This window comes from Vespula vulgaris, chromosome 7, assembly GCF_905475345.1.
Source record: "Vespula vulgaris chromosome 7, iyVesVulg1.1, whole genome shotgun sequence".
Lineage (NCBI taxonomy): Eukaryota > Metazoa > Arthropoda > Insecta > Hymenoptera > Vespidae > Vespula > Vespula vulgaris.
This window is the reverse complement of record NC_066592.1, coordinates 3,747,967-3,774,246: the sequence shown is the minus strand read 5'-3', so window position 1 is coordinate 3,774,246 and position 26,280 is coordinate 3,747,967. Positions and strand designations below refer to the sequence as shown.

At 42.3% G+C, this 26,280-nt stretch overlaps 1 protein-coding gene across 6 annotated transcripts in view; it reads left to right on the top strand.

Annotated features, from left to right (window-relative positions):
• The window catches only part of LOC127065192 (calmodulin-binding transcription activator 2), a 51,699-nt gene that overhangs the window by 15,579 nt on the left and 9,840 nt on the right, over nt 1-26,280 (top strand). For 3 of the 6 annotated variants that reach the window (XM_050997200.1, XM_050997202.1, XM_050997201.1), the window contains exons 2-13: nt 1,773-2,347; nt 2,486-2,867; nt 13,952-14,043; nt 21,314-21,502; nt 21,654-22,052; nt 22,132-22,938; nt 23,026-23,361; nt 23,428-23,675; nt 23,762-23,961; nt 24,188-24,295; nt 25,264-25,424; nt 25,648-26,120. In XM_050997200.1, the coding sequence (XP_050853157.1) occupies nt 2,060-2,347; nt 2,486-2,867; nt 13,952-14,043; nt 21,314-21,502; nt 21,654-22,052; nt 22,132-22,938; nt 23,026-23,361; nt 23,428-23,675; nt 23,762-23,961; nt 24,188-24,295; nt 25,264-25,424; nt 25,648-26,120 (3,683 nt within the window). In that variant the 5' untranslated portion in view covers nt 1,773-2,059. Of the gene's footprint in view, nt 1-1,772; nt 2,348-2,485; nt 2,868-8,350; nt 11,482-13,951; nt 14,044-21,313; nt 21,503-21,653; nt 22,053-22,131; nt 22,939-23,025; nt 23,362-23,427; nt 23,676-23,761; nt 23,962-24,187; nt 24,296-25,263; nt 25,425-25,647; nt 26,121-26,280 lie in introns of those variants that run through there. The other 3 variants (XM_050997203.1, XM_050997204.1, XM_050997205.1) reach the window with 3 other exon arrangements.

Here is a 26,280-nt window from a genome sequence, read left to right as displayed (position 1 = left end):
GATGGATTCGACTTTTTAGCAGCATTGTTCGTAGCTGAGATCTTATTTCCCGTCTCGAAGAAACTGCGAGGAGATTGGGCCACGTAGTACGTTGGCCACCTGCCTTCAGAACGAGCCAAAACAAAACCTATAAGCTCCTTTATCCTCCAGTTCTCTTTCTCTTTCCCTCCCTCCCTCTCTCTCTCTTTCTCTCTTTCTCTCTCTCTCTCTCTCTATCTCTGCTGTGACGTTTATAAATTTAACAATAAAGATTCGCCCGTAGCAAAATCGCTATTCTCGGTTGCGCAGCGCAAAACGTTCGTATATACGCTTAACTTTTTGATGTTCGAGATGGAATTTTAACGATCGTTCGTATCTCTCTCTTTCTCTCTCTCTCTCTCTCTCTCTCTTAGCCACGTTATCTTTTTTGACAGAGATGAACAAAGTGGAAAATAAAATAAAATAAAAAAAACGAAAAAAGAAAAAAGAAGATAAAAAGAAAGGAAATAAGATAAAAGAGAAAAAAGAAACACAAAAACGAAGATAAAAATTTTTCCCTATGGATTTTCTCGGACCAACAACGTCGTTCACGTCGTAATAGTTTCCTGACGCGAGATACGAGATTTATTTTTGATAATAAACGCCTGATGGAACGCCGAGCGAATATTGCTTTTACGTAACTTCCACTCGTAACGGTCCGTTGGTCACCAGGAATTTTGTAATTTTCCCCGATCTCTTCGTACGGCATGAATTTTTATTAACCCTTTCTATACTTGAATCTTGTCTACGACATGCAATTCGATCGTTATCACGTAGGATGGGTACCCTCACGTGTGTATGTCATTCGTAGACATTTACAGTATCGTTTCAAACATTTCTGTTATATTCGCGGTTTACATCAAAACTTTAATCCAAACTTTATAATATCAATTTTTACGAGAAGAATGCGAACTTATAAAAAATGTATCACTTTGTTCCATCATATGAAGGAATATTTAAAGAAAAAAGAGAAGAAGGAAAATGAATTATAATTTGATTCCTATTAAAAACGAAATTATCATACGGTTATCGAATATATATATTCGATATGCTCGATATGAAATATGCTCGTCGTGTAATTTATTTAATCCAATCAAATGATTAAGAAGAAAATAAAGTTTGAGTAATAAGAAAGTCAATTAGAGCTTCGTCCTAGAATAATAAATCTTAGTCCGTCTAAGTTTTCCCAGAAGATGAACGTAGTTTCTTGTCCCATGTGAAAACGTGTCAACGGGTCGTCGAGTAATTCTTGGGAAATGCAAATTTATGAGTAAATACGTTTGTAACATCGTAAGCAATCCACAAATGGATTTAAATTGTGTTACCAGTTTAGAGAGATTTCAATTAGCGATAGTACATTTAAAAAGACATATATCCACATATACGTATGTATAAATGTATCAGACGTCGTTAGTATCGTTAGTGAAAAAAGTAGAAAAATTCGACTGTATAAAAAAGAAGGGATAGAACTCGGAGAACGTGTCGGTCAACTGGTCGATAGAATAATCTTATCGATTTGCCTCTTATAGGAAGCCACGCGAACGAGTATGAAGGTAAGAAGGAAGAGATAGGTAGGGTGGGAATTAGAGTGATAGATAAAAGGAGAGAGAGAGAGAGAAAGAGAGAGACGGATATATAAAAAAAATATGAGGGCTTTCGGTCGATCGGATGAAGATACCGATATAGGATCACCTTTTAAAACGACAGCTTTAATATCCCTCATTTCGATGTGTGCCACATGTACATATTTGCAGGAGAAGCAGGTGGCAACGATCGGGAGGGTGCTTTAAAAAGCGGTGGTGGCGTCGGTGAAGAAGTTATCCGTCGCTTATCTGGACCAACGTACGAGAAAGAGGAAAAAAGGAGAGAGATAGAAGTGGTTGGAAAAAGGTGAAGAAGGATTAAGGATAAGGATAAGGATAAGGATAAGGATAAGGATAAGGATAAGGTTAGAAGGAGAGTTCTCTAGGAGGAATTCAAAAAACGAAAAACAAAATCAGAACGCAAGATAAGGGTTTATAAAGGTTTGAATCATCCGAGGATGAGGCAAGTCGTGGTCTTAGAGCCGGCAGGCAGCGTTTTGGTGATCAGGCAGACTTCTTTGAGTGGTGGTGGTGGTGGTGGTGGCGGTGGTGGTGGTGGCGGTGGTGGAAGTGGCGGCAGTGGTGGTATCACAGGAGCTAACAACGCGAATTTGTCACCGAATAACAATGGTCACGAAGGTCATACTCTTGCCAATCACGTTGCCGTCTCTTCGAATGCATCTAACGACCACAATCAGAATCGTATTGTTGTCGTTCGTTCCTCCTCGACGTGTATGACAACATCGGTGAGTCATTGAGATACACTCGAATAGATAAATATTAGTGTGTATTAACGTTTCTTTTTTTTATCATTTTTTGGATAGTTTTTATTGTTGACGATTGATACATAGATGAGTGTTGTGTATACATTGGATACGTTATAGGTCGACGACAATACGTCTCCTAATGGAAACGGTAATATCAATGTGAATGCCAACATCAATGGCAACTCTACTGGTGGTATAAATTGCAAAACATCGGGAACTGTCGGGCTCGGCAGTGTGTCCAAGTCGGCCGAAAGGAACGATCACCTTCGGAACGATCACAAGAATCAGGAAGGAATCGTCGTCGGTAGTGGTGGTGGTGTCGTTGGAGGTTCTTCTTCTTCTTCTGCTGCTGCTGTTGTTGCTGCCGCCGCCGCCGCCGCCGCCGCCGCCGCTGCCGTCGGAGAATCAAACTCTGGATGTCGTCCAAGAACTAGCAAGGATGCCGTTCACGAGAGCGTAGCCATAGAGAGGAAGTTCGATGGCGCGGATCCCATCTCCGGTGAGTACTTCCGCCATTACTCACCTTTGCCTCTGACAAAGCGGACGATTTTCTCGTAAATTATTTAACCTTTTCTCTATCTGCTTACGGTGGAATGCCGAGGAAATGATCGAGTTTTTTTTCTATAATATCGCATTGTAATGGAATTAGGTATTTTTGAGAGAAAGAAAGGAAGAGATACATAGAGAGGGGGGGGGGGAGAGGGAGAGATATGATGTCTTTCATTTGACCTTATAAATTCGTAGTATATTCTCGTTGTTCTCTCATATCCATTAGTAGTTAAGAATGACGAATGGATTTCTTTTAGAAGATTTATCTCTCTCGCGTAAATAATTGTAGATATTATTCATAGGAAACGATAGATACATAACATTCTTGCTTACATACACAAATTTGAAGTTGTACGAATCGTATGACAATTTTTAATATTGTCATTGCTCTGGACGTATGAGGAAATCTCGTAATAAAGGTTTCTGGCAGTTGTATTTCATGACGGACTGTTAAGGCGTGTTTACGTGACGTTTACAGGACAGCGATGAAGACTCGAAAATATACAACATCCACGATGACAATGTACTTTAAAGACATCGACTGCACGTTATGCATACTTATCTACCTACCTACCCATCTACCTATCTACCTACCCTACCTATCCTGCACAATCGCGTTTATGTTTATCCACAAAGTCATTGTCGTCGGTGCTCTTACGAGTTTGAAGATTAATTAAGAATGTAAATCGATGTGAAGACCAGCCCAATGCCAGCACGCGATGTAAAAGTACGCGTGACGTTAGTGATGATATACGTATACATTATGTATTAAGATGAGAGAGAGAGAGAGAGAGAGAGAGAGAGAGAGAGAGAGAGAGAGAGAGAGAGAGAGAGAGAGAGAGAGAGAGAGAGTAAAATTGCCAAGTTTGCGGATTTTATAATCAAACAAAAAAAAAAAAAAGGAAAAAAAAAAGTTTCTGTAGCTGTGCATTAATGAAGAAGATGGATTAAGAAAACCAATTACATGTTGTTATCTTTTATATAATTGTTATTAAATGCGATTTTAATATTAATTAATAAATATCTCTCTCTCCTTATTATCGTATTGTAAAATAATGTAATTGACAGTATTCGAAAGTCGATTCTCATCAGAGAATATTATTGCGATTGGAAGTCGATTGCAGGGTAAAATCTACAATGGTATTGATTTTGTTACATTTCATCTTTTTGTTCCTCGAATAATCTCACAAATTGGTTTGGCCTTTAATAAAGTTATCAGTCTTCTATCAGCTATTTTAACGAAGATAAATTTTTTACTGTGTTCATCTTTTTTTTTCCTCCTTACGGATGCGATACATCTCATAACACTTCATAAAACTTAAACGAACTAATATAAGCAGCGAACGTCGGTCTCTTAACAGAGCTATTTTTAAACGAAAATATATAATCCGTTGTTAAAAATCGTTTAGTAGCAATTAGAAATCGAGAAGATTACAGAAGACAGGTGAACTTCCTTATCGACACGATTTTTCGCTCCTCCCGGTAAAAATAGAAATCAACCCTTTCGGAGTTTCCGTTTACGAGGTACGATGGGGTGCGCTCTAGCGGGTAAGTGCCGTGAAGGGTTAATTCGTAGTTCCGGCAATATCCGCCAGAGCGGCGATTCTGTGCACCCTGTTCGACCTGTGCTTTCGAGGTCTGCTTATATACGTGTCTTATATCCACGGTATCCTAGCATATCCCCTTTCTATTCTGACCTATCCGATCGCTGCTGACTGGACTGGGTATCGACCCCTGGAGACACGAGCTTCCCTTCTTCTTTCCACCCCTTTGCTTGCACGTTACGAAGGATCCCATCGTTTTCCTTCCGGCTTCTATCCTTTGGAGTCCACCTATCTTATTCCACTAGCATTTTCAATATTTTCTCCATCACACTCTCTCTCTCTTTCTCTCTCTGTCTCTTTCCCTCATTTATCTTTCTCTCCCCTTAGCGTGTGTACAATTCTAATTTGTATACCGTGGATGACGATCGTCGTAACTTAGTTCCTAAACTCGAAGCTCCAAAGCGAGAAGCGCTAAAGTAGCCTGATGAATACGAGGTCGAGCTTCTCCGGACCCGGCAGCAATCTTATCGATTGTCTTAGCCCACCTACCGTGACACTCACCCTCCCTCCCTCCCTCTCTCTCTCTCTCTCTGTGTGTCTGCCTTCCTCTTCTCCTCTTCTTCTTTCTCTTTCTCCCGCCAGAATAAACCGTCTTATTTACTCTGACCCTCCTTTCTTCGTCCTTCTCTCTTTCTACTTAGAAGAAGGAAGTATCACCAGCGACTAACGACTACCAGTCAGCTTACGTGTCCAGTTAACTTCGTCCTCGTTCTATGTAGCGTAGAAGGGTATGTGTGTGTCTACGTGTGGAGTCTCCCCTTTTCTCTCCCCTCTCCCATCCAGACCTCGTACGAGACCGTGAGACTCGCAAGGGCAAAGAAAGAAAGAAAGAGGGAAAGAAAAGAGAGATAAAGAGAGATAGATAGAGATAGTAGTAAGAGAATACAAAAGGGACGGGGCAAACGAGGAAGACGCGAGAGATAGTTGGACACGAGTCTTTGCCAACGTTCTATTTAAAGCAAAGCGGTAGTAGCAGTAGCTAGCTCTAGCTAGCTGACTGGTAATTTACGAGCTTATACCAAAAAAGTTGGACACTTTGGGGATGGCTCCGCACTTTGACACGTGACCCACTTTTATCAAGTTACGTAATTGATCACCTCGCGCCTGCCCGGTTAGCGAATGTACGAGGGCGACCTCTTCCCCTTTCTACCTGTCCACTCTCTTTCTCACTCTTTCTGTCTGTTCATTCCCTGCATAACATAACGGCGATGCATCGCGACTGTACACGCGTGAAAGTGGATAATACCCCCTTGATCCTCGGATTATCCAAACCTGCCTACGATCATGAACTACGAGATAATGAATATTATGGAGTAAGGACTCTAAATTCCAGCTCGTTTATCCGCGGTAGCATGTTATCGGTAGCTTTGTTGGCTCAGTTTTATCCTAATTTAGTCGACCCTATCGATCCCGTAGAAAATTCCTATCTTGAAGTAGTAATAGTCGTGTAGTAGTAGCAGTAGTAGTAGCAGTAGTAGTAGTAGTAGTAGCAGCAGCTGCAGCAGCAGTAGTTTCGTTCCTTTCTCGTTGGGAAGATTGTAAATGAAAGGTCAAGTCACGTGCGTCTTTAACTACATCGGGATCGATAGCAATCATTACAATTAGAACTTTCATAGAACGAAATAATCGTTACCGTGTTTTCACGTTAACATTGACCAACCAACAGCAAGCATCTTCGTTTGTTATCTACGAACGGAGCTCGTTATCGTTGATCGTTCGTAGTTCGTTTTCACAAACTACCTTACAGACTTTTGCTTTCTAGGCACGGATTTTCTATATCGTCAGCCGTTGTCTCCGGTTGTCTCCCTTTCGACGAACCTCTGCCGACGTTGCAGAGGAACCCTCGTCGATCCAGAGATACTCATCGATCAGAGTCAGAACATTTTCTGCCCCTTTCCCGTTAACCTACGTCGTTTTCAAATCAATAGGCTAATTTCGAGGCCCACGGTTCGGTCGATGTGTCTGATGTCACCGCAGGAACGTCGAGTAATTAGAACACACCAAGCGAGCGTGCTCGCTATTGGATTCCCTTTTGTACCCGATCTCTAATCTTCCTTTTCCACATCGGTGTTTGATATACGTATAAGCATGAACGGATGTAGCCCTTTTCGTATATCCACGTTTCGCGATTAACTCTTTTAAAAAGAAGAGAACTTTCAATCTTTTTTTCTCTCTTCTTGATTCATCAATCAGATGAAAGAACTTTCACGATAGTATTTTCGATATAATATCTGGTATTCGTCAATCAGATTGGATAACATCGTACGTTCTATTCGAACGATCGAATAAAATCTTTTGGAGGAAAAACGTCTGGGTATCTAACGAAATCAATTTGCTCACGAGTAACGTCATTGTCGGACATGGTACGATCGTCGATATTAACGTTTCGAAATTAATCATCGTACGAAGAGTCATTTCATTTTCGGACGAAAAGTCGTCTCGAGTTATCCGCTCTCGATTATGACCTAGGGGGTAAATTATGAGGCTATGCGAGGAAAGCTTCGAGAGTTCACCATGAGGTAGGACACGCTCGAATCGGTGGAGGAATCAGTAATAGTGGGGGGTGGTGGTGTTGGTGGTAGTATTCGTACGGGACGACAACGACATATGCATCGTTTTCGTGTACAGTCCTCTTCACACGTTAACGTTGGCACACGTGGTATAGTGTACTTATACCTAGGCAGCGCTTAAATCCATATAAATACGTGCCCATGAATCCGGCCATTAATCAGATTCGCGATAGGGAATAGGGGGTGTGGGAGCGCGAAAGAGTCTGGAGCGCAAGCCCGAGTGATTTTTACCAACCGCCCTCTCTTCTCTCTCCCTCCCCTTCTTTATATATGTATTTTTTGCTGATATCTATAGACCAGGAAGGAGACTGGTTCCAGGGGTCACTAGAAGATGGCGGCACCTCCATTAAAATTCGACACGAACCTTCTGCGAGAATCCGATGTATGCTGTGTCATGCACCGACTTCTCTGTGCGCGTATCCCGTGTTTCTATATTTGTGCATGTTTATGTGTATGTGTGTATGTCGCTTACATGCAAGGATAGGACAGGGGGTAGTTCTACGAGTCTGCAAGCGTACCTCAGCGTCTCTTGCGGCACGAATGCGCATTTCTCGTGTGTAGGTGCGAACCTGCTGGGCACTCTGTCTCCTCTCTCTCTCTCTCTCTTTCTTTTTCTCTTTCTCTCTTTCTCTTTCTCTCTTTTTCTTTTACTCTCTTTTCCTCTTTTTTGCAACCCCTTTCCTCCACGTCGTAGGTTGTGAGTGGAATATGGTTTAGGCGACTACCAAGAGGGAAATCGTGCATCCAGTACTGCCGCTTCTATTACGCAATAAGAAAACTATTTCCATCGCGTTTCACGTTTTAAAGAAACTTTTTATTGCGACCCCCTTTTTTCGTTTCCTCTACCTCTAACTCTAGCTCTCGTCGTTTTCGTTCTTTTTTTGAACTCGTAATATATTCGAATAATTTCGCGACCGGACGTCGCACGGAAGTGTACGAGACGTGCCCTTTTGACGAACGCGGAATAAGGTTTACGATCGCGCATTTTCCTTTTGATTTACAAGTGTTGGACGTTGTAAAGCCGTTGCGACCGGAGGAAGAGCACGATCGTTATCGCGCATATGTATAGGAAGGTATACAACGTGTAAAACGAGATGGAATTTTCGTTGGAAAGGATTTAGTCGATTTATACCGATAGATACTATCCCGGATGAATAACGTTTCGTGTACGAATCAGTATGAAATATAATATTGGTTGCGGAAAAAAAGAGAAGAAAAAAAAATAGCGAGAGAGAGAGAGAGAGAGAGAGAGAGAGAGAGAGAGAGAGAGAGAGAGAGAGAAAGAGAGAGAGAGAGAGAGAGAGAGAGAGAGAGAGAAGCCCAAGATTATCGAACTGGCACTGCAGGAGGGAGAAGGAGCGAGAGCGGTACCGGAAAGTACGTGCAAGGCCGGTACGGTTTCGAACGGCACGAACGAATTTCGTCCTCGATGTAACCTTCTCGCTAACATTATTTTCACGGAGGAGAAACTCCGGGAAGGTATAAGGGTTATCAAAGTTGTACGGTCTCGAGTCGAAAGAGCCGGTAAGTATTAGCGCGCGAATATAGCGAGCGATTATCGCTCGCCAAGGGGTTGTTGTAGGGTTCGACGCGACGTTTTATTTCGAGGAGCACGAACGTGAGGAAGAGGAGGAGGAGGAGGAGGAAGAGAAGAAGGAGTAGGGTATGATCCCACAGGGTTTCGTAGCCTCTAGCTTGGCGGATAATTTGCATTCTCGGTAATCCTTAATTTACAACTCGAGCGAGTTTTCAACCAGAGAGCCGGCATATCGCGGCGTCGTTTCTACGTCGGTGGTGGTGATGCTGGTGCTGCTGCTGCTTTGCCGCTCGTAGAAGAGTGCAGGATAACGTTGGCTCGGCGAGAGGGTGGGTCGAGAGGGTGAATCGAAAGAGGGTGGCTCGAGAGCGAGCTGGTGGGGGAAGCTCCTCGGCCAGGGCCCGTAGCCGAGCCTCGGAAGTCTGACCGACCAACCGACCGAATCGCTGCTACTACTGCGCTCTACACGTTCGGGTGGGGATAGCTGAGCGAACGGCGAGCAAGCGAACGGAGTGGTGGGAAACTGTGAACACCGTGGCGGAGAGAGAGAGGGGAACGACGAGCGGAGTGCTCAGGAGTCGCGGGTTGGCTCACTCTGCGGCTCCCGCCGCTCGGGAGCAGACACGCGGGGCCAAAGACTAATTTGAACTATTTTATTAACACAAAAACAAAACAAATACATATTTGTAAATAACACTTTAAGAAGCCAACAACACGAAACTACTAAATAACGCGCATACAATACGTCACGTCGTACTTCTCCTTAAGAAGCTCTTAAACCTACTACTACTACTATCTTCTTATCGTAATCTTTCAAAGTCTCTTGTATTAAAATACGAGAAGGAAAGGAAGGAAAACGCACAGCTGAAGGAAGGGGTGAAACGTACGCGACGCGATCGCCGTCGAAGAGGCACTTGCGTTCTACCGGCCTGTGGACGGGGAGAGCGTGAGAGAGAGAGAGAGAGAGAGAGAGAGAGGGAGAGAGATAGAGGGAGGTGGTAGAGAGAGAGAGAGAGAGAGAGAGAGAGAGAGAGAAAGACCGAAGAGAGATATCAGCATCCTGATTATTATCAAAAGACGAACGACGCATAACGAATGAGCTGAACGTAGGAGAAAAGAAAAGAAAGAGATTCTCTGTTTTCTGAACTTATCTCCATTCGTCGCTGAGTGAATTAGAAGGAAGGAAAAGTCGAGAGGGCGAGTGAGCGCACGTGCCTCGATAACGAAGGAAAACGAGGGCGAAAGTTTAACAACGAGAAAGAAAGAAAGAAAGGGAAGAAGAGAGGAAGAGAGGAAGAAAGGACGGAAGGAAGAAAGTAAGTAAGTAAAGTAAGAAAACGCGTTGACTCTGAATCTCCGTTTTGAGTTCTCTCTGTAACTGTGTGACCCTTACATTATTTTGTCCCTCCGGCTGGGGACAGGTTCAGTGTTGTAACTTAGGATATAAGAAGAACAGAGTTTCGGAGCGCACAACAAAAAGGGAGAGAGACCGATATAGAGTGAAGGAGAGTGAACGAGTAAGAAAGAGACAAAAGGAGAAGAAGCTGATAGAGAGGAGGAGAGTAAGTTCCTCCTAAGTAGAGGGAGGAACCAGGAAGGACGAGGTAAGACTTTGCTAGAAGGGTGACCTACCCTCCAAGAGCGGGGCTCCAGTTTTTTATACTAGTTCGAAGAATTTTAAAAAGAAGAAAAAAAAGAAGAAGAGGAGTATCGGCAACGAAAGGATCGAACTGCTATAGACAGTCAGATAAAAGAGAGAGGAAGATATATATATATATATATATCTAGTGAGAGAAAAAGCAGCAAGAAGTAGGAGGTAGAAGGAGAGGAGGCAGGAGGAGGTGGAGGATCGATCCTATGCGCGATACCGTTTCCATAGCACGCTCGTGCCTCCACGTGCGCTCGTTGGAAGAAGCGTTCTCAACGTAGGTAAAGCCTGACACAGGAAGTATCAAAAAGGCTAGAGAGAGATCGCTGAGACAATTATACGGAGAAAGAGAGAAAGAGAGATAGGAAGAGGCGAAAGAGGAAAAATAAACTAGCACGTTATTTCGAGCGAGTGTGTGTGTGAGAGAAAGAGTGAGAGAGAGAGAGAGAGAGAGAGAGAGAGAGAGAGAGGGAGAGAGAGAGAGAGAGAGAGAAGGAGAGAGAGAAAGAGAGAGAGAGAAAGAGAAAAGGCCGGAAACGAGCTGGCTCGTGTGCACAATCCTCCAGGGGATATGTCCTGCCGTTCCAAGGGGAGCCATCCTACGCGAGCACAAACCTTAGCGCGCAGAGGGCATCGGCAAGCCGATCGTATCTTCATTCTGGATCCTGGTATTAAAGTGTCTTGACGAAAAGAGAATCATCGACATCATCGTCAGAGCAATACTAACACGAGAAATAGCAACAGCAACAACAGCAGCAGCAGCAGTAGCAGCAGCAGCAGCAGCAGCAGCAGCAGCACTAGCAACGGCAGCAGCGCCGGCAACAACTCTCGAGCGGGTATCGCTAGTACGATCCTGACGGAGGATCTCCAACTGTTAGCTAGCACGAGGAGGGCGCAGTCGTCCAAGCGAGAAGGACTGCTGGCTTCTTCGACTGGGTCGACGACGGCGAGACCGACGAGCTCAGCGACGAGCTCAGCGACGAGCTCCTCGACGAGCGTCATCATGCCGGCAAGAGCTCAACGAGCGCGTACCGCTACTACCACCACTACCACCTCGTACGGTCGAGGACGATGACGATCGGCCACGATCGGTAAGATCAACGCGAAGGTCGCTCGAGCGAGCGTTACGGAGATGGCGAACTACAATCATACGAACGCACAGCGCGTCGTCTACCACGCGAATCACCCGACGTCTCTTGCCCCGAGTGAGTCTCCCAGCCTCTCTTCTTCTTTCTTCTTTTTTCTTCTTTCTTATATTTTCTTTATATTCTTTTTCTTCTTCTTCTTCTTCTTTTATTTCTCTCCTTTCAGCATAGAGCGCCACTCATCGTGGGACTTTCCGCTTTCTTCTCTTCTCTTCTCTTCTCTTTCATCTTTTTTTACCTTTACTTCTTGGCACTTCTAACCAAGCGTTTTCAAGATCCTTCCATGAAAGACATTGTTTATGTATTTACTTTATCACCCTTATGACCATACACAGCCGTCGCAATATATCAAGAAACTTTTACATAAAGTTCGCACCGACTCCTTATCATCAGGAGCGAGTATTGACAACGATAAATTTTTCTTTATTACGCTTTCTATGAATCAACTATTGAAACTCACCAATCTTGTTTCATTTTCAAATATATTCTACGTATCTATCTCAATGGAGTTTAAATTACAAGTACAATCTTAAGATCGTACTTGTAAAAGTTTTGTAAACTTCCACGCCCTTTCAAAGATTTCTACGATAAGAGGGCCGACGAACTTAGTTTCTATTAGTTAATTTTTGTCGTTCCATTATGTCGTCTTTCTCTCTCTCTCTTTTTTTTTTTTGAACGCCATACATTCCGAGAAATACATTTCAAACTTTTTTCCTCGAATAAAAAAGGATATGCAAAATCTCTACAGTGATGCTTTGAAACATTATCCCATTGAATGCCGGCGAAAGCTTCCTCTCTACTCGGTTAGATAGATTTTAATAGCCGAATCGTTCGATACGTGAATGCTTTAATTCATATACCTACATATCGAGATTTTATACCAGAGCTTTTAATTTTCTGAAACGCTTGACATAGTTTTTCACGATTTTTCCCGCATCGCTTTACTTAACGTCGACGAAAGTTAAATGGATATGCACCGGCGAGGGTCGAAGTATTTTTATCCTACTATTACAGTTTTTTCTTTTCCCCTATTTCTTTCTCTCTCTCTCTCTCTCTCTCTGTCTTTCCTTTTAAACTATGCACTTTCTCCCTCTCTCTCTCTCTTTTTCTCTCTTTCTTTCTTTCCTTTTAAATTATGCACTTTCTCTCTCTCTCTCTCTCTCTCTCTCTGTCTGTCTGTCTCTTTCTCTCTTTCTCTCATCAATCGCCCGTCAAGTTTTTCCGTGCGATAAGAATTACTTAGCTCTCGGTGTATACGTAATATTTCCGTTTGAGTGAGATGAATCGACATAAACTACGAACGGCGAATGGTTTAAACTACGAAAGTTTTCATAGAGAATGTAGAAACCGAGCCAAATTGCAGAGAAGAAGTTTTGCTTTCGACGGCCAGAAATTTAGCTTGTGGACTCAACGCTAAAGCGTGCACGTTGTTTCATGCATTTCTAGGATTTTACACGGACTGTTGTTGGTAGTTTAAAGCTTGGGGATTTTATTTTTCGTTATTTTTACTAGATCGAACGTAGAACCTTGTAATAGTTGAGAGAGATATATAAGTCACAATTTTTGTAAAATATTTTCTTCGAAATGGATATTATTGATTTTAATTAGACACAGCGGCCTCATTTACGTAGCGTGCGCTTAGTACTTATACATACTTACATTCGCCATCCTCATTATACAAACGTACATGCGTGTGTCCTAAATATTAGGCAAATCGCGCGTCGTGGCAACCAATTGCCACGAAATTCAAATTGAAAAAAGACCTTACATATACGTACGTTTGAACTGTCGTTCTTGTACACGTAGGATATATATATATATATATATATATATATATGGTGGAATATGTAGATAATGTCAGACGTATGTTACGCTTTCGTTCTTGTTTTATAAAATATTATAAGAAATTTCACGGTTCCTTTTGTGGTAAAGGTACCTATGTACATATATATATATATATATATATATATATATATATATATATATATATATATATATATATATATATATATGTATGTCGTCTACCGAGAGTGCATTAAAAGGGGCTCTCAGGAGTAACGACGTTTTATCGAAAGACCACGAAAGACATATAAAATGTTATGCGGAATGTCAGGCCATTTCGAAGCGCACTGAAAGTTTGCTCTTTTATAAATAATGTCAGGTCGTTACGTTCCTTCCTTCCTACGAATCGTCACGATCGATCGACTCTGCTCGTACTGGTACACAAACGGAATTAACTATGAGTATCTGCACGTCGATTGTTTGACAATAGACAATTATAAAATTTCATTAAAAGAAATTGGAACGTTGAAAAGATCTCTTTCGTTTTCTTTTCTCTGTTTTTCTTCTTCTTTTTTTTTTCTTTTTCTCTTTTAAAACGAAAAAGTCGTCCGCATCGGAGATGATCATGATTTATTTTGACAAAATACGTCTCATACGATTTTTCAAATTTGATAGTCGATTTTTATCGATCATGTACACAAGTCGTGCCACTCATACGGGAAATTAATTTTTAAATATTCTTGTCCAGATGGGGATCCCATAAAGCTCCCGGAGAATTTAGAGACTTTGCCGCGGGCCGAGCATTTTCCCACGCAAAGACACCGATGGAATACCAACGAGGTGAGTACTTATATGATTTATGATGTTCCACGACAAGGAAGTATACGAACGACGAGTACCAGTAGATTAGATTCCACTTTGATAACGTAGTCCGCACGATGTTACGAAGAGGTTAATCATTAGAATCTCGTATCTGGTCGAATCGTTAATCCATGGAATACTCAGTCCAAGTCTATTTTTTTCTCTTCCTCTATCTTTTTTTTCTTTCTTTTTTTTTCTTTCCATCAACGAAGAGAGGAAAAACGAAACGAAACGAAACGAAACCAAACGAAAGAGGAGAAATGGAGAAGAGGATTCGAGGTATGGAATTATCGGAATTCCGATGGACCTTTCAAGGAATGGCCTCTTTATATTTCTTCTTTTTTTTCTTCTTTCTACTTTCGATCGACACTGTTCCTCTTTTAGTACGATAGCATAGAAAATCTACATAGTTCATTCTAGATATATAGTATTTCGGTAAGTAGACCGACCGGCTCGCTAGCAAATACCATCGTCTAGTTTAGCGAAGCTTCGTTGGTTCGGTTCTAGCGACGTTCCCTAGTTAGAACGATGTGTTGGTAGGTGAAGTTGATAGTACCGCTTTGCCGGTGCCGATGTTGTCGGTGTCGAGCGTTGATAGTGCTTGCCAGTGGTCAGAGAGAGAAAGAGAGAAAGGGAGAGAGGGATAACTACTGTCCGTGTCGGTGTGTGCAAGGGTGCACATACCCAGACGACGACGTAAAGCTTCGTGCACACGTAGAGAGAGAGAGAGAGAGAGAGAGAGAGAGAGGTATACCGATGTAGTCCACTGCTACTCTGACCCCGGTCGGCCTCCGATCAATAGCAGGAGGCAGAGCGAGAGCTCAGCCTGGCAGTCGAGCCGAGCTTTTCAGTGTTCAGCTCCTCTCTGACGAACCGAATTGCGACTATCGCTCCTTGTAAACTCGATGCGAGTCAACCTACATGGCGGTTGTTGCTCGCCCTTGGAACAACTCTCTTTCTCTCTCTCTCTTTTTTTCTCTCTCTTTCTATCTCTATCTCTATCTCTATCTTTCTTTTTCGCACTCTCGCACTCTTTCTCTCTCCCCCTCTCTCCCCCCTCTCTCTCCTACTCAAAAAAGGTACTAGAAATTAAAGTGCCCGGAAAGAGGAGACTCGTCGACGATCACCCTCGATGAGTTTCAGGTGTCTGACGAGCATCTGCCTATCTCTACTTACACACACTGCCCGCTTTCCTTCCTTCTTCTTCTTTCTCTTCCTCCTCCTCCTTCTTCCTCCTTCTTCTCCTCTCTTCTACTTCTATTCTGCTATCCTCCACCTTCTCACTTCAACCACTCCCGGCCTTTGAGTCTTTGGGTAAACGTAGCCTCTTGTGCCATCTTAAAACGGAAAATTTTCTCTCTTTTCTTTTTTTTTTCTTTCTTTCTTTTTTTATCTTCCCTTTTTTCCCTTGCTTTTCTCTATCTTCTTTCTTTTTTTCATCTCTCTCTCTCTCTCTCTTTCTATTTCTTCCTTTTTTATCTTCTTACGGCGAAACGCAAAGAAATATATATATATATGTATACATACCTACCTGCAACCTGGTGTAATGTTGTTAATGAGGTCGAACCGAAATCCCGGCCACCGTGCCACCGTGCTTTCATGCACGTTCAACAGACCTTTTTTTCTAGTTTTTAAAACTCAATGGAGTTTTCTCTTTTCTCTTGTATGTTTTTCTTTCTTATTTTTTTCTTCTTGCCCTCTTTGCCCCGCCCCTGCCAAACCCATTTCATCCAGCCCTCTCAAACGGTAAAAAAATAATACTCGGTCGAACTGATTCCTCATCGATTATTCTTAATTATTATTCGAGAATCTTATCGATTTAGGTCATCTTATTATTATTATTATTATTATTGTTATTGTTATTATTATTATTCGTCTGCATCTCAGCCGGAGTAAGACCTTTTTTTTCCCCAATTAAATCGTATCTTTGGATCTGGGTTAAACTCTCGAACGTCTTTAATTTATATCGTTTCAGAAATACTCAAATGCAATCTACATTTACAGAGATATAGACATGCATATGCATATATATATATATATATATATATATATATATATATATATATAAAGAGAAATACTTATGTATTACACAAGTCGAAGAATTCGAGGAGTCTTTTGATAAAATAGCCTAAGAATTCTTTCTTGTGTTAAAGTGTCGTAAATGGACGACGATCTTCTCTGAAGTCTGTACATCTTTTTCCGCTTCTTCTACTTAAAAAGTAGCGAGTAAAAAGAGAAGAAAAAGATAGAAATAGATAGATAGAAAAAGAGAGCAAGAGAGAGGGAGAGAGAGAAAGGAAGAGATAGGCGGCAATTTTTCTCTTAAAAATTTCTCGTTCTTATTCCCGTCCTTGATACACTTGGGTTCGCACAAAACAGCAGGTGATATCCTCCTAAAAGACTTCTGACGTGCTTCTTCGGTTTTTATTACCGTCGCCTGATAAAATCCCATTTGTACTAAAATAGAACGGCATTGGATGCATACACGAAGGATGATTATAGTAATAAGTTTTAGCACATACCTACGGCTACGAAACACGTCGTTCGTTTTGTACTTTCGTTCCGTCCACGACAGACTTCTTCTACCTGGGATTATTAACTATCAGTCTGCAGTGCCGAAAACGTGTTTCTCGCACCGTGTGAGAATAAGCTTATTTTATGCAAATACCAGCACTTCAAACGGTCCTGCTATTGTGTTTTAGAACGATTTATTAATAGATCTCACGATCTTCATCGTTAACTTTCCAACTCGAATCGTTGGGAAATGAAAGGACAACGAATAATAATAAGAAAATAGATAAAGGATGGAGAGAGAGAGAGAGAGAGAGAGAGAGAGAGAGAGAGAGAGAGAGAGAGAGAGAGAGAGAGAGAGAGAGAGAGAGAGAGAGAATGCAGAAACCGTCTGCATTACCGATGATCTAAATTAATTATGCCACTCTTGAATTTCAGTTCCGCAGAGATAATAGGTACCGTCGTAGTGTAACTTAGAGGGCGAGAGCGAGAGAGAAAGAAAGAGTGAGAGAATGAGAGAAAACGAGAGAGAACGAGCTTTACTCGAAACCCCACCGTTTGTATTTGGATTCGTTTTTGAGGCAATGTTTGACTTTGCATATTGATTTCCGCTCGAAACCGACGGCGAAATGTAGCCATTCGAATGTTTGCAATTTCGTACGGTACACAACGCGAATGTCGGCTGCAATTAACATCGTTTTGTTCCTTCGCGCGTTCACGTACGTACGTAGAGTACATATATATCTACATACGTTTATCTAGCTAGGTATCTATCCACGTAGAAATTTCATCGAATATTCAGAGGGAGGGTCGAAAAGAGAAGAGGAAGGGGAAGGGAAGAAGGGGTGAAAGAGACCAAGGGATGTACGTTTCTGGGAGCTTATATTTCTCTAAGCCTCCCTCTTCGATTATAAATTCGTTCTCGTTCATATTGGTTGTGGAAGGAACAGGAAGAATTGTCGCTCGCGTAGCGTGTCTGTCTCTAAAGGAGGACGTTTTAGTATTTCGTCGTTTGATTTTCGTAGGCGAGAGACGATGTCTCTTCTAGCTCCTTTATACATACGTACTTACGTACGTATATATACGTAGATGCATGCATATATATATATATATATATATATATATATATATATATAATATACATATATATATACATATACGTACGTAAGTACTTACGTAGGTACGTACGTAGTCCGTCCGATCCGGGGACGGTGATAAATTGCGTAGCAAGGTTAATTAGTGAAGGACATTCTTATCGAGACGTTCGGGAGGCACATAAATAGAAGAGATTTATCGGTACTTCCTACCTGTAGCCGTCGTCTTTGGCGACTTTCATGGTGGCACTGGGACGTCGACAGGATGGTAATGAAATATCGATATTGGACGATGTCGGAGAAATTGCGTGGGCGTTCTCCATTCACTGTTATTCAGTGCTCTACAAAGGGGCCAGGAAATTGGCAAATTTTCTCGGACGACCGAGGAAATCCTTTTTATTTTTCTGTTTCTCTTTCTCTTTTTTTATTCCCTTTTCATTTTTCTTTTTATTTTTCCTTTTTCTTTTTCTTTCTTTTTTTTTTCATTTTCTTGCTTTTCTTCCTCGAACGACCGTATTCAAATGCATCGAAGGGTAATTTCCTAGAAGACAGATTTTTCTTATCAGAAAAGAAAAAAAGAAAAGATAGAAATATTCTCGCATCTTTCCTACTTTTTATCTTTTCTTTCCTAAAAAGGAAGAGTAAGAGGGAGAGAGCAAGAAACAAGTGGAGTAGGGAAAAAAGATAATTGAAATTTAGGACTTCTTAATTACACGCGATATCGATATCGATTCTTCTATAATTAAAGTCGATTAGACTTTCCATTGCCAATTTCCGTGACTTTCATGACTGCCGGTATTAAAAGACAGTAGATTCCAACGTCGTTCTTAGACTTTCTTATCGTCCGTTTAATTATACCTACTTACTACTACTCTTTTTCGTCGTTCATTTAAGTTTCACCCATCGTCTGCCGTTCGGAAGTTTATAATCCTTATTACTACTACTACGACCACTGTCACTACTACTACTGTTATTACTATTACTACGAATATTACTAATATTGGTAATATTACTACTATTATACCATTACTATTACTATATCGTTTGAATCGTCATACGTAACCGGTTAAATTCTTCCTGGCGAATTACGAATGTCGGTCTTAAAAATATCATCCTTATCGCGTGATCGTATTTTATATACATTCTATTATATAATGAAACAAATCTTTCTAAAGGAACACGTATGTGGATATATCGCTACGTACTGAAACGAAAAAATAATATAAAATTCTTTGGTTTTGTTAACTCGATATTTCATCTGTATTTACGAATCGAATCGCGTGTATACACTCATCCATAGGATACCGAAAACTTTTTCAGCTGTTTTAGCTAAACTGCAACATAAAAGTTCGCTTTAGTTTTTAACGATTTCAAAGACTAATTTCAACTTTATTTCTGTTCGAAGCGCTATTGCTATGCGTATTTGCCGGCTGTCAGAGTTATTTTACGGCGTAACTACTGATACACCGTTTAATATCGTATGCCAGTATATATGATTACGAAGTGAGTTTGAACAGGCCTCTTGCTACTGTCCGTTAGCATATGTGCCCGATATAACTGCTTACTGTCTGATTCGTTATATCCAATCGCTACTGTTCGACTTACAAGCGGTATCGTGACATTATCGCCTGACTGCAGACAGCTTCGTTACTACTGTCAGTCAGTACGTATATCTATCTCCTAGCTGACGCTGAGTTATCAGTCGGTATTAATGAAATTTCTTGTAAGTGAATATATCAACTTTGCTTTCTCCTACGTCGATCATATATTAGATATACAAAAGTTGTCTTCGGCGTACAAAGTTCCTTTCGTCGATTCAATAAAACTCTTTACTCGGGAAATTTGTTTTCTCCTTTTTTCTTTTTTTTTTATATTTTTCTCTTTTCAACGCGCGCGTTTCCTTATTGAATCGAGCCCTCGCAATCTAGATTCCATCGGACTCGATCACATTTAAGAGAATATTCCTCGAAATATCCAATTTCGAGGTATTCCATTTGATCCTTCGCCGATCTCTCGCTAAAGTAAATCAGACCGTGAAAAACGTGGGACCCTTCCACCATTCGCAATCATGATTGGAATCAGTCGGAGATTTTTGGAAAGCATCTTTGGTGCTGTGCGGGCAAGACGACCTTGTATATATGATATGTGTACGTACGTATTTACGTACGTATATACATACATAAATACATATATACATACATACGTACGTACATATCTACGTATTCTATGTACACTGTCAGTTTCTATATTCCAAAGCAAATTATCTCGCATTGTCTGACCTATTTCACACTTGGCAGGTTGGAAAAGTTGAGTAGCACGTAGAGGAGCAATTTGCTTAGAGAGGTCCGATTTAAAGGAAAGTAGTATTGGTAAAAGGTTCGAAACACGCCCTCCTAGTTAGAGAATCAAAAGGAAAGATAAAAGTATTCGATATTCCAGACCCGTTCACCGATGTCTTTAGGGAACACCTGTGTACAGCATCTTGTAGTACATTATTGTGCTTTATATTTATCGTTAGTAACACTGGGACGAACGTGGCTCATAGAAAATATACTACTATTGTTGAATCAAACAAATATTATATGATTTGTATAAATCGTACTAAGCCATAGTTAAACTTTCAAACTTGATCATAATTCTCGATATAAATGGCACAGGTTCTTCTTTAAAAAGTTTGGAAATCCTTACGGCCTCTTTGAAAATATAATACATGCATACATACATGTGTATATAAAAAAGAAAGATATATATATATATAAAAGAAAAGAAGGAAAAGAAGAAAAGAAATTACATATATGACAGAGAATGATAGATGAAGAGTAACCGTGAATTCTTTAACCGAGAGAGGCAAACGTTACTATGTGCATACTTGTTGACGTGGCGGATTCTATTGTGCGAAAAGTTCCCCGAGGCGTTAGTCGTGAAATGTATGCGAATATTTTCTATGTGACGAATCCCTTCTTAGATTCGTATCACCTTTAGCGAGATAAAGACGAGGATTGGAAGGAAGATCAGCGATATATCAGCGCGATTCGCGAGGGGAAGCCAAATCCTCGAGAAAAGGAAGATGTCAGCGAGGTTGCCAGAGTAGTACATACATATATACTTATACATCTATGTGGATATATATATTTATATATCCAATATATAATATACGTGTATATATATATATATGCCTATGGATGCACCAACACCTTGGTACCTTTGAATCCAGTTTATTCTTTTCGTTTTAAGCAGTCCTCGACTCCATCTCCTACGTGTTCCAAGCACCTTCCGATGCGCGGCGTCACGGCGTGAATGAAATGAAGGACTCCGTTGGGGCTACACCCAATCAATACTAGGAAGCCGACTTCCACCTTCCTCAATCACGTTCTCTCTAGCCTGATAAAAATCTAGGAAACGGTGTACTCGAATATTCCACTCGCGTTTCGTGCTCGATAAAAAAGGAAAAGAAAGAAAGAAAAAAAAAAGAAGAAAAAAATGTTATATAACTTTAAAATAATTTTTATCCTTCAGGAGATCTTTTTAATATTGCGATCAATAATATCTCATTTTTTACGCGCGCGCTTTCACCGTCACAATCGTAGAATTTGAGAATAAATCGAGACGCTCAATGTGTCGTAATGAAATATTTGTATGTTTAGGAAATTGCCGCCATCCTGATAAGCTTTCAGAGACACGCCGAGTGGCAAAGTCGGGAAGTTAAAGTGCGACCTCGAAGTGGCTCGATGTTGCTGTATTCGAGAAAAAAGGTCCGCTATCGGCGGGATGGTTATTGTTGGAAAAAGCGGAAGGATGGTAAAACCACGCGGGAGGATCATATGAAACTTAAGGTCAATGTCCTTTACACTTTTATTTCTTACCTATCGCAAGTGTAGATAGAATTATGATCGTTATTATAAATGACTTTCAACGAGTTTGTTATACACATTCGTATACGCGTGATTTATGAGAGAAATGAAATTTGTGTCCACGAAATCGCAGGTCCAGGGCGTCGAATGCATCTATGGCTGTTACGTGCATTCGGCGATTCTACCAACGTTTCATAGGAGATGTTATTGGCTCCTTCAGAATCCGGACGTCGTCCTCGTCCATTACCTAAACGTTCCATATCCGGACGGTGACGCGAAGTTAGCAGCTCTACCAACGTGTCTCGCGTTACCACCAGACAAGAAAGAATGGACGCGAGACGAGCTGGCTTCTCAATTAAGGCCCATGTTCCTCGGTGGAGACGATGATCCGAATAATCCTCATCTCACGCAGCACTCCACTCATCCGGTTGATATGATCGTTTCGCAACTGCTGGATAGACAGAGGGCATCCTCTACCTCTTCCAGCAGTAGCGCGCAGCTTGCACCTAGGAGGCTAACACCAGATAATCAGGTAAATAGGAAACAGTCGTAATTATTTTTAGGTTTTCGCGGTGTCTCATCAATAGTTAAGTCGATACTATACCAAATAGGTTTCATCGACGACCGGCGGTCAGCAGCCTTCGACAACAGCTTCGCCGGCACCACGTGTATATTCCAGACATTCCCATTCGACTCAGAGCCAACAGCCGGCTCCTTTAGTTTTAAGTTTGCAACAAATTCAAGGTGGAGGTGGTCTTCTGATACTGAACAGTCAACCATATCATCATCAACAACAACAACAACAACAGCAACAGCAGCAGCAACAGCAACAACAACAGCAACAACAGCAGCAACAACAGCAGCAACAGCAACAACAGCAACAACAACAGCAGCAACAACAGCAGCAGCAGCAACAACAACAACAGCAGAGTCAGCAAGTTGAAATGCAACAAGTGACGGAGCAACAAATCGTTCAGCAAACTAGCGTCGATAGAGAACAACAAACGCAGCAAGAGATCGATGCGCAGGATAGCATGGATCGGTCCACCGTTCAATCCTTACCTATCACCAGTTCGGGTTCCGAGGTCACAGATTTTGCAAAAATGTTAGACTTGAGTCAGGAAGATATTCAGAGGACATTATCCGCAAACATGGTACCGCCCTCGCCGTCACCCTCACCCGCGGACGATAGTATGATAAATCCGATGGACTTTATCGATTCGTCCGACGACGTGCTGATCAATTTGGATGCCTTCGATGTGTTTGGAGATTTACCGGAATTGCACGATTTCGAGGCCGAGGATACGAAACCGGAAATTAGGGGTGGACCTGAAAACGATGTTGGATGTCAGCCTGGGACAACCGTCCAGATCGCAGAGTACAGTCCCGAGTGGAGTTATACCGAGGGTGGAGTCAAAGTATGCATATCAAACGTTCGACAAAGTTTTTATGCGTGTCAATTATTTATTTAAAAATATTTTTATTGATTTTTGAAATACTCGTAGGTTTTGGTTGCCGGTCCATGGACAGGTGGCAACGGTTCGCAAAATTATTCGGTACTTTTCGACGCGGAGCCGGTAAAGGCCTGTTTGGTTCAACCTGGTGTATTACGTTGTCGATGTCCAGCCCATGCCCCGGGTATTGCGTCTCTTCAGGTTGCATGCGATGGCTTTGTCGTATCGGACAGTGTTGCCTTCGAATATCGAAGAGCACCTACGACCGAACCGAATCCAGAGAGAGCATTGTTGGATCGATTGGCGGATGTCGAATCTCGATTACAAGGACCAGGTCCGCCGTCCCCAGCGGCTCACTTGGAAGAACGACTCGTGGCTTATTGCCAGGTACGTTTGGTAAAATTCGTGAGAATTTCAATCGAGAGGCTAACGATGGGACGTTTTATCCTTTAGGACGCTGTCGTTCGCCCGTGGAGAGTCGGTGCCGAAGCTCTTCAATCAGGTGGTCCGACTCTGTTACATTTGGCAGCAGGTTTGGGATATTCGAGATTAGCTTGCGCATTGCTACATTGGAGGGCTGAAAATCCGAGTAACGTTTTGGACGCTGAAGTCGATGCTCTGAGACAAGACAGTGCTGGATTGACACCGCTCGCTTGGGCCTGTGCCGCTGGTCACGCTGATACCGCTAAAATACTTTATAGGTTGGCATCGACGATTGACCCGAGGAGGTGTCACGGATTGAAAGGAATGAAAGATGAAACGTTCGTTCCGTCGTTTGATTTTGCAGATGGAACGCGATGGCGTTACGCGTGAGGGATCGTCAAAACAGAAGCGCCACCGAGCTCGCCGCGGAGAACGGACACACGGCAATCGCCGAAGAACTGAATCGGCTCGAAGCCAGAAGGCAAGACGAGAGGCTTTTCTTGCGACCTGCCAGTCCTAGCCCTAGGAGGCCCTCTCAAGACAGCGGTCTCGATCTGGCGTTGTGTTAGTCTTGTTTGCTATTATACTGCCCTTCTCCGTGCACACGCGCATCCACACTTAATATCCACACGTAAATTACACATACACACACACACACATACACATACCTCTCTTCCTTTACCCCGCGCCACACCCAACAGTAAATCCTAGAGAGTAAAAGGCCGTAAGTTGTGCGAGTGTATCATTTGAGGCAAACGAGTAGTATTAAGGGGTTTATCGAAAAACACAGGTGGCTCCCCGCTCCTGGACAACATGGAATTGTTGCAAGAGGATGAATCGTCGTTAGGCCTCGGCGATCAGGGAATGGAGAGCGCTCCGACCCCTCAAGAGACCGTAGGTCCGTACCCTCCTGGTTTCCCCTTCTGTTTGTCTGTCTGTCTGTCTGCCTGTATCTATCTATCTGTAATTATCCGTAACTCTGTTTTTTCCGACACACACGCCGATAGATCTATCATCCGAAATGACAGTATTGCGTGGCCTTTGATCCGTAGAATCCTAGCTAATACAGCGCCCCTTACTTTAACACGATCTCTTTCTCTGTCTCTGTATGCGTACAAACGGCGACCAGGCGGTCGAGGCTCACTTATCCTCCAACTCCTCTGAAACTCTTGCAGCTTGAGCAGTATTGGTGTTGCTTGGCCTTCGTAAATGCTGGTGTTGGATGATTGCTGTATAAAAGTCTAACTTTCTTAGCCGCCTACTAACACGTATCGGCCCCTGCCGATCTTTGTCAACGACGATGATTTCATTCGCACGCGACGAGCGTCGGGTCGTACTTCGTGTGAATAGGGTATCGCAAAAAAGAAACTTAAGCAAAAATATTAAAACAAAAGCATTAACAATAGTAATAATAACAATAACAATAATAATAATAATAATAATAATAATAATAATAATAATAATAATAATAAAAATAAAAATAACAATAATAATAACAATAATAATAATAATAATAAGGACAAAGAGAATCTATCAAAGAAAAGATGACGAAGGATGGCTAATAGAGAAGTCTCGTAAACTCATCGACTATCTCGAAAAACATCGCTTTAACGAGCGAACTCTCAAGGAACAGAGGGAGATATCAACACCGGTTCCCTCCTTCAAGATGTCGGTCTGTATTATCGCAGCCGTTTAACCGGTGTAATACGAGTAACGGCGAGTCTTGGTGTTAAACGTTTTATTGACATGAGATGTGGCTCATCGTACGTTAACGGCTTTTAAACTTCGGTGTTGTGATCGGTGTGGTTTCGGCGGTTCGGGATCAGACTTTACAATCTTCGCTAGGGTGGTGATTCCTTTTTATAGGGGAAGAAGACGCGAGGGTGCTGACGTTGGCCGAACAAATTATAGCCGCGCTACCGGAAAGGATCAAGAGAGCGGAAGGTGATTCTCCGTCTTCTTCCTCGTCCCCTCCGCCGCCGCCACCACCGTTGTCGCCGTTAGAAGATGCTTTGATGGAGCAAATGGTGAATTTCACTGCTTTTTTATTTACTTACAATTAGATGTACATAGATACATACATATACATACGTAACTCGCATATCACATACTAGAAAAAAAAGGAGACACACAGATACGTACCTACGTAGATATCATTTGTAATGTAATGAGACGCGTTACGTAAACGATGTAAAAATGTTAGAACGTGAACTCACGTGAACGCACTTGGCGAATCGAACTTTTTTCCAGCCTCTCGATTCCGGCGAATTGTTCGACTCGTACCGTGAGTGCAGCGGAGGCGCGGCCTCCGTCTCGGACGCCGACGCCGAGGCGAGTCCATCGAGTCCTTCCAGCAGTTGCCTCACACCGGACTCGCCCTCGCCACCCCCGACGACGGCCGACTTTTGCGAATTTTTGCAATTGCAGCTGCAACTAGACGGCGGTAACAATCAGAACGGTGGCGGTCAGTACTATCCAAGCTGTAACGAGCGGAAATATGGCAGTGGAACCGATGGAAATGGGAATACCGATGGGAACGAGGCTGACTTGAGTAGGTTGACCCTGTCCGACCGAGAGCAGAGAGAACTTTATCATGCCGCGAGAATGATCCAGAAGGCCTATCGGAGTTACAAGGGTCGTCAGAGGCAAGAAGAGGCCGAAAGACACGCAGCCGTTCTCATCCAACAGTATTATCGTCGGCACAAGCAGTGCGCTTATTACAGGTAACCAACTAATCACCAATCAACCGACCAACCAACTAAACAACCAACCAACCAACCAACCAACCAACCAACCAACCAACCAACTAACCAACCAACCAACCTACCTACCAACCAACCAACCAACCAACCAATCAATCGACCGACCGACCGACCACAATTA